The 9695-nt window shown below is 37.2% G+C and overlaps 1 protein-coding gene across 2 annotated transcripts in view; it reads right to left on the reverse strand.

Moving 5' to 3' along the window:
• Positions 1 to 9695, reverse strand: part of TMEM131 (transmembrane protein 131) — a 221560-nt gene that overhangs the window by 91327 nt on the left and 120538 nt on the right. For both annotated transcript variants that reach the window (XM_045827146.1, XM_045827145.1), the window contains exon 8: positions 9598 to 9678. In XM_045827146.1, coding sequence (XP_045683102.1) covers positions 9598 to 9678 — 81 coding nt within the window. The remainder of the gene's footprint in view (positions 1 to 9597; positions 9679 to 9695) is intronic.

Genomic DNA, 9695 nt, shown 5'->3' on the forward strand with positions numbered 1-9695 from the left:
CTGGGGAAACTATTTGGATGATTCAGAAGGCTGCAGCAATTGGCAGCTTCATCATGACAACACACCCACTCATGTATCACATCTGGTGCAGAGTTTTTTTTGTGAAACATCACATCACCCAGGTGACTCAGTACTCCTAAGCCCAGATTTGGTGCCCTGCAACTTCTGGCTTTTCCAAAACTAAAATCACCTTTGAAAGAGAAGAGATTTCAGACCATCAATGAGATTCAGGAAAATATGATGGGCAGTTGATAGTGACTGGGAGAACTGTGTGAGGTTCAAGGTGCCTACTTTGAAGGGGACTGAGGCATCATTGTTCTATGTATAATATTCTGTATATCTTCTTCAATAAGTGTCTCTACTTTTCATATTATATGGCTGGATACCCTCCGAACAGACCTCATATAATTCAGTCCTGAGATTCTCCAACCAACAGAAATGTCATCATCAAAAGGAAGCTTTTACAGGAATCTTTTAAAAATTATAACCAAGAGAGCTTAGACTTTTCATTCCTTTCACTTAAAACCTAACAAAAACAAAACAAACAAACAAACAACCTTCCCAAGCAAACCTGCAGTTTACCAACTGTGGGTGGTCAGGAAGATTTTAGACATGGAAGATACCTGCAATTTCCAGGCCTGTAATGGGAGAACACTCACACACACAACACACTAGAAGGAAGATTCATTTAAGGAAAAAAAAAAGGCTACTTTTTGAAGTATAATTCTTTTCTTGGTTAGAACAATCTGGCTTCTTTGGGACAACTGGATTTTCTCTGCACACACCTTTTTGGTATATTTTAGAAGTCCCTATGTTTTAGATTTTACCATTTTTCACTTATCTTTACTATCAACTTTTTAGTTTTAAAAACTAAGGTGGTGACTGAAACACTCCAATGGCACTTAGAGAGGGATCATCTACTCATAACTTACCATTTTCTGGGATCTGACTTAGTCTCTGCATTTTCTCACATACTGAAATGGGGTAAGGATGAAGTCAAGGCCAATTGACTTTTTTCCCTCTAGATTTGTAGGAGTAAGAGCTACTACATCTTTTTTTGTACCCAGAGGAATTTATTAGAACATTATGCCATCTCTGCTACCATTCATTATAATTCTTACCTAAGCAGAAACCTGAATCCTCTTATGTTTGTTTATTAGGTAGATGCCAATTATATTTGATAGTAAATTCTTAGTTCTTCTATCTAGAATTGTATATAAATTTAATAGCTTATAGTTAAATTTTCTGAAGCATTGTTTAGGGACTATTTCTCCCAAAAGCTTTTCAAATAATAATATAATTATAAGGTAAAACATTTTGTGAAAGAATATAAATGAACCATCTACATACTACGTATTTCTATCTGATAGTGTGTTTCTGTATCTCAGCAGTTTGCCAATAACTGACAAATTTGTATCTGAATGTTTAGGTCAACATCCTAAAAATGCCCTATACATCCTTTCCCTTTTTGAGACTGGTCAGGAGACAGAATCCTGAGGGAGTGTGTGTTTAACAGCACAATTCACACAGAAAAGTTGATCTTCAGAGCTCATTTGTAGTGGCACAGTCACAGTGTGTCTTCAACAATGTGAATGACCTTGGTACAAGAATTGCATTTTTCTGTATCTTTTCTCTCTTTGATTAAAGCATGGTAGAAAACATTTAAAAACCCTCAAAACTCACCTATGATAGGAACCAATAATGCAAATAAGGTAGTTACTACATATTCATTAATTTGGTTAATATTTGGTAGTGTTCTTTAAGAAAAAGTGGTTTCCTATGCAATAATACAAACTACTGTTAAATATCCAACAATATTAAAGGTGGACATAGAACACATAAGAATGTAAAAATTTCTAAGTCCTTAAAAGGGCTTGGCTATGCTTCCCCTGCAAATGCAGACAGTAAGTCTGAATGTTCAATTCTGTATCTTCAAAAATCAAATGGATCCTTCCCACAGGGTACTTTATTTTAAAAACACAAAATCTTAAAGAGTATATATAGTTCGAAGATGGGAGATCTAAGATGGTGGAGCAGTGAGTGGAAGTTACGCTAACTCCTCCCAGGACCAATCTGGAATTACAACTAAATTGAAGGGAAATCATCTGGAACAAAGAACTGAACAATAGTGAAAGAGAAGCCTTATAACCACGGACAGACAGAAGAAACAGCTTTAGCACTATGTGACTGATACAAGTGTGATGGAGACATGAGAGGGCTTGTTGGGTGCCCACAAGCAGCAGTTGAGGTGCTAGAGGGATGATTAAGCAGCCAGTTGGATCCCCCTGAGAAATGTGGGGTCTAAATCCTAAGCTGGGAACCTCAGCCTAAAGTACCAGAGCCCAAAAAGTACACAGATAACATCTAGTTGCGACAAGAGGGAGGGTTTTTCTCTGCCAAAGACGGATGGCTGAAGACACAAAGAGTTGTTTAAAGGGCCAACACATAGATTTTCTTTTGTAGCCACTTACTCTGGGCTCAGGCAAAGGTGGGGGCAGAGTGGACTACAGATGCATGAGGAGAGACTGGGGATGGAGGCTTTGAGGACAGAACTAAAAGAGGAGTTGCCAGGATCCTGGTGCTGAGTCATTCCCCACACTGCAGCAGTGATCTTGCTCAGGCAGACCACTCCCTTCCACATGGCAGCAACCTGAGGGGAAACAATAGCCCCTGACTCCAGGAGGGACTCTGCCCCACCCCATGGTGCTTAAGACTGACAGCTGAGTGCAGGGTGACTAGATTTACAACTGAAGGAGTCAGACACAGACTGTGGATCCCTAGCAATATTGAACAGGTGGCCTAAGGTCAGACTGGGACACCATCTGACATCACGAGAGGTGGATCAGAAAGACAAAACAGTGGTAAACACTAGATGCTACTGGGATGAAATCCACTGTGGTTTTCTCCATGATTTGTGATATATTCTTTCCTGCATAGTTTTTTAACATTCATTTCTTGTCCTTCATGTTTGTGAATAGTAGGTCACTAGACTTTGTATTATAGTTTATTTCAGTTCACATATTTTATGAACTGAATCTCTTCTCTTACCCCATTTTACCTTCTTTTCTCCTTTCATTAAAATTTTATTTTCTCTTTTGTTTCCATTCCACATTCTTACTCTTTCTCCCCCGTCCAGCCTCTCAAAACCAATTTTCTTGTCAATGGTCATCTCACATTCCTTTTCCCACTCTTAGAATACCCATGTTCTCACTCTACCTTTAGCGATCTTTGCTCACTGGTTGTGGACAGGGTAGCTGTTGTTGCAATTTTTCAATTTTATTTCCCAATCTTCACTATTTTTACATTTCAAGTCTCGAGTTTTACCATTCCCCTCTCCTACTCTTTTTTTGTCTCAAATTTTAATTTTTCCCTGTCATAGTCTGGTTGTTCTTCCTCACTCTTAGTATTCCCTCTTCCTCTATCATCTGAAAATCACTTCTCTTGCCTCTAGACATCTGTTATGCTTTTCCTTCTTTCTGTTCTTCTAATTCCAAACCCACTTATTTAATTTTAGCTCTGTTGTTGGTAGTGCTGTGGTGGATCTTTTTCTCCAATATTGTTCCTATTTTTTAATTTACTTTTTTACCCTGTACTTTCTCTCTCTCACCTTATTTTATTAGTTTTTTAAAAATTTATCTTTAAACCTAATACTATAGGCTACCCTTCTCTTACTTTATTTCTCCTTTTTCAATTTGTGAGGAAATTTTACTTTCTCTCTTTGCATTTCTCTGATTCCCTACTCTTAACTTATTAGTGCTCTTCCCTCTACCTTCTCAAAATCATTTTTCTTTCCATAGGTCATCTCATATTTACTCTCCTTTTTTCTAATAGTCTTAACCCCTTTACATCCCTATTAATACTGATTCATTTCCTGTTAATAGTGGGATTGTGGATGGAAGTTATTTTTGTGGATGTGGGTTTGTTTCCTGGGCTTTGTGGTTTTGTTCTGGCAGCACCTGCACAACAGCAGATAAGAGGTGGTGGGTGGAGTGACCCATAGTCAAACAGCTGGAGGGATGGCCTCACCAAAGAATGACCCAACAACAATCAAAACTCAATTACATCCAGAGAGCCCACATAAGTGACATAAAGGGCATCACAAAAGAATTAACTTCAGGAGACCAAGGAGACGGTACCGCTGAATCACATAGGACTTTACCATAGAAGTTCACAACAGAAAGACAGGGAGTCAAAGCAGATCAATTTAAGAAGGAGAAGCAAACAAGATGAGACTTCTCTAAAATGGGGAGACAAAAAAACAACTCCCAATCAAAAGGAAAGGAGGAATCCCCAGAAGGAGTGCAAAATCAAATAGAGGTAAGTAAATGATCAGATATTGAATTCAAAACAATGGTTATAAAGAAGCTCAATGAGCTCACTGAGAATTACCAAAAACTACATGGAAGATACAAGGAACTTACTGTGAACTACATCAGCATAAAAAAGGACACAAAAACTATCAACAAGAGGCAGGATGAAATAAAGAATACAATTATTGAACTGAAGAACACAACAGAAGGAATTAAAAACAGGCTAGATCAAACCAACCAGCTGGAGTACAAGGTAGAAAAAATTTCCACAGAGAGCAAGAAAAGAAGAAAGACAAAAAGAACTAAGAAGGGTTATAGGAAATGCAGGATAACATGAAACAGATTAATATCCATATAATAAGGATACCAGAAGAAGAAGAGGAGGAAGGGGTGGAAAACCTGTTTGAACAAGTATGAGAGAAAACTTCCCTAATTTGATGAGAGAAGGGGTCATATAAGTCCAGGAAGCACAGAGGGTCTCAATAAAGATGAACCCAAAGTAGCCTACTCCAAGATATATCATAATTAAAATAGCCAAAATCAAAGACAAAGACAGAATCTTAAAGGCAGCAAGGGAGAAACAGGAAGTAACATACAAGGGAGCCCCAATAAGGTCAGCAGCTGACTTCTCAACAGAAACACTACAAGCCAGAAGGGAATGGCAAGAAATATTCCAAGTAGTGAAAAGCAAAGGCCTGAAACCAAGACTACTCTGCTCAGCAAGGTTCTCATTTAATTAGGAGGTGAAATAAGGAGTTTCCTAGACAGAAGAAGGCCAAAAGAATACCCCTCCACTAAACCACCATTGCAAGATATGCTAAAGGGACTGCTTTAAGAAGATGAAGAAAAAGAGTGTGAGAGAGAAGAACACAGGTACAAAGGGGGAAAATGGCAACGAAGAAGTACCTCCAAGTAATAATCTTAAATGTAAGTGGATTAAATGCTCCAATCAAAAGACATAAGGTAGCTGAAGAGGTTAAGAAAATATGACCTGCACATATGCTACCTACACGAGAGCCAACTCAGAATAAAAGACTTACACAGACTGAAAGTGAAGGGTTGGACAAAATTTTCTGAGCAAATGGACAGGAAAAAAAAATCCAGATAGAAGTACTTATATCTGATAAAACAGACTTCAAAACAAATGCCATAAAGCCAGACACAGAAAGAGACTTCTTAATACGCAAAGGAAGAATCCATCAACACATGAACATTGTAAACATATATGCACCCAATATAGGAGCACCCAAATACATAAGATAAATCTTGGAGGGCTTCGAGAAAGATATAGACAGCAACAGACTTTTACTAGGGGATTTTAACACCTCACTGTCAAAAATGGATAGATCTTCAAACAAAATATCAACAACGATATCATGGTACAGAACAACACACTAGATCAAATGGACTTAACTGATATCTACAGAACTTTTCATCCCAAAGAAGCAAAATACACATTCTTTTTAAATGTACAAGAATATTTTCAAAGAGAGAGAGACCACATGATAGGACACAAAACAAGCCTTAAAAAATTAAAGAAAACTGAAATCATATAAAGCATTTTCTTGGAAACTAGAAACAAATCTGAAGGAAAAACTCAAAAATATTAAAATTCCTGGATACTGAATAGCATGCTATTAAGCAATGAATGGGGTAATAATGAGAACAAGAAAAATCAAAAAAGTTTCTGGGAACAAATGAAAACGAACACAAAACAGCCCCCAAAATATGGGACACAGTGAAGGCAGTCCTGAGAGAAAAGTTCATAGCAATACAGATCTACCTAAAAAGGGTAAATACATTTCAAATAAATAACCTAATCTTACGTCTACAAGAACTGGAGGAACAACAAGAAATAAAGCCCAGAGCAAGAAGAAGGAAGGAAATAATCAAGATTAGAGAAGAATTAAATGACATAGAGACTGAAAGAACAAGTCAAAGGATCAATAAATCCAGGAGCAGGTTCTTTCAAAAGATAAACAAAATTGACAAGCCTTTAACCAGACTCATCAAGAAAAAGAGAGACCCAAATAAAATCAGAAATGGAAGAGGAGAAACTACAACTGAGACCACAGAAACACAAAGGATTCTAAGAAATCACTACAAATGAGTATATGCCAAGAAATTTGAAACCTGGGTGAAATGGACAAATTTCTAAACATATAATCTTCCAAAACTGAATCCAGAAGAAGCCAAAAGCCTGAACAGACCTATAATAGCTAGAGAAATAGAAGCAGTAATCAAAAAGCACTAGACTGGATGATTTCACAGGAGAATTTTACAAAACATTTACAGAAGAACTAACCCCTATCCTTCTCAAAGTATTCCAAAAAATCCAAGAAGAGGGAAGACTACCAAACTCTTTTTATGAAGACAGCATCATCCTAATCCCAAAACCAGAGAAAGACACAACAATGAAAGAAAACTTCAGGCCAATATTGCTGATGAACATTGATGCTAAAATCCTCAACAAAATATTGGCAAACCACATCCAGGAATATGTTAAAAAGATCACACACCATGATCTAGTGAAAGTCATCCCAGGGATGAAAGGATGGTACAATATTTGCCAATCAATAAACGTAATACATCACATAAACAAAAGGAAAGATAAAAATCACATGATCATACCAATGGATGCAGAAAAAGCATTTGATAAGGTACAGCATCCATTTATGGTAAAAACACTCAGCAAACTGGGAATAGAGGGAGTATTTCTCAACATAATAAAGTCCACATTCGAGAAACCTACAGCCAACATCATACTCAACAGGCAAAAACTAAAAGCTTTCCCACTAACATCAGGAACAAGACAAGGGTGTCTGCTTTTTCCACTTCTATTCAACATAGTATAGGAAGTCCTAGCCACAGTGATCAGACAAGAAAAAGAAATAAAAGGCATCCAAATTGGAAAGGATGAAGTATAACTGTCATTGTTGGCAGATGACATGATAGTGTACATAGAAAACCCTACAGACTCCAAAAAACTACTCAACCTAATAAGTGAATTTGGCAAAACAGTGGGATACAAAGTCAATATTCAGAAATTGGAAGCGTTTTTGTATATCAACAGTGAAATATCAAAAACAGAAATTAGGAAAAAAATCCCATTTGCTATAGCAACAAGAAAAATAAAGTACCTAGGAATAAACCTAACCAAGGAGGTAAAAGACCTGTACTCAGAAAGCTACACAACACGAAAGAAAGAAATTAAGAAAGACACAAAGAAATGGAAGCTTGTACAGTGTTCATAGATTAGAAGAATTAACATCATCAAAATGTCCACACTACCCAAAGCAATTTATAGATTCAACACAATCCCTATAGACATATTTCCCAATGATACATTTCACGGATATAGAACAAATATTTCAAAAATTTATATGGACTCATAAATAATCCTGAATAGCTTCAGCAATTTTGACAAAGAAGAAGAAAATAGGAGGGATCAGAATACCTGATATAAAACTGTATTACAAGGCCACTATAATCAAAACAGCCTGGTATTAGCATAAGAACAGACACAAAGATCAATGGAACAGAACTGAAAGCCCAGATATAAACCCATGTCTCTATGCTCAATTAATATTCAACAAAGGGGACAGGAACAGACAAAATGGAGTAAAAACAGCCTCTTAAACAAATGGTGTTGGGAGAGCTGGACAGGTACATGCAATAAAAATGAAACTCGATCAACAGGTCATGACATACACAAAAATAAACTCAAGTTACACCATACACAAAAATAAACTCAAGATGGATAAAAGACTTAAACGTAAGTCGTGACACCATAAAAGTCCTAGAGGAAAACATAGGCAGGAAAATCTCAGACATTCCACGCAGCCACATTGTCACTGATATGTTCCCTAAAGCAAGGGACAAAAAGGAAAGAAGAAACAAATGGGACCTCATCAAATTAAAAAGCTTCTGCATGGCTAAAGAAAACAGCATTAAAATGAAAAGAGAACCAACTATATGGAAAAACATAATTGCTGATGACACCTCAGACAAGGGTTTGATCTCCAAAATATATAAAGAACTCACACGATTCCACACCAGGAAGAAAATTAAAAAATGGGCAAAGCACCTGAACAGACACTTCTCCAAGGAGGACATACAGAGGGCCCAGACACATAGGAAAGGATGCTCAGCATCACTAGCCATCCGAGAGATACAAATTAAAATCACAGTGAGATACCACCTCACACTGATCAGAATGGCTATATAAACAAATCAACAAACAACAAGTGCTGGCGAGGTTATGGAGAAAAGGGAACCAAATACACTGTTAGTGGGAATGCAGACTGGTGCAGCCACTGTGGAAAACAGTATGGAATTTCCTCAAAAATCTACAAGTGGAACTGCCTTTTAACCTGGCAATTCCACTGCTGGGCTTATACCCTCAGAATCCTGAAACACCAAGTCAAAAGAACTTAAACACCCCAATGTTCACAGCAGCACAATTTACAATAGCCAAGTGCTAGAAACAGCCTAAGTGTCCATCAGTAAATGAGTAGATCAAAAAATGGTACATTTACACAATGGAATACTATGCAGCAAAAAGAAAGAAGGCACTCCTACCCTTCAAGAGAGCATGGATGGAACTGGAGAGTATCATGCTAAGTGAAATAAGCATGGCGGTGAAAGACAAATACTGTATGATCTTATCTATAAGTAGGAACCTAATCAATAAACAAGCAAGCAAAATGGAACCAGAGACATGGAAACAAAGAACAAACTGACAGAGACCAGAGGGAGGGGGCGAGGAAGCAATGAGGGAAAGAAGAGGAAGGGTCAAGTCCAGTAACATGTATAAAGGACCCATGGACAAAGACAATGGGGTGGGGAGGGGTGAGGACTGAATGTGGGAGGTGGGGAGTGGAGAGGGCAGGGGAGAATAATGGGGGAAAAATAGACAACTGTAATTGAACAATAAAAAAGAATAAAATAAAATAGTTAAAAAAATCTTAAAGTATAAATGATTAGGTTCAGAGACAACTTCACCAATATAATTAGGATAAACAGACAAAACCTCTTCCTTTTCTCCACAGTGGTTTAAAGATCCCAACAATTTTGTTCACTGCTGTTTTTAAAAAATTACTGTTTTTCTCTCACTCTCTCATCCACTTTTCAAATATATGTGATATAAAATTAATTTTAAGATGATATTTAAAAAGTCACCCACATTTTTTCAGGAGATAAAGAGGTAAGTAGTGTCTGGTGTATTTAAGGAAAAAAAAATAGTTTCATGTGATCACATGTGAGAGAAAAATGTGTTAGCACTCACCCACAATTTTTTGGTACCTCCCTGTTGACCCGTTGGAAGTTCTAGGTGAAGATCTCCTCCACTAGAGTACATTTCTACAACCTATAACAAAAAAGCAC

This window comes from Phyllostomus hastatus, unplaced genomic scaffold, assembly GCF_019186645.2.
Source record: "Phyllostomus hastatus isolate PE091 unplaced genomic scaffold, TTU_PhHast_1.1 phas_scaffold_78, whole genome shotgun sequence".
Lineage (NCBI taxonomy): Eukaryota > Metazoa > Chordata > Mammalia > Chiroptera > Phyllostomidae > Phyllostomus > Phyllostomus hastatus.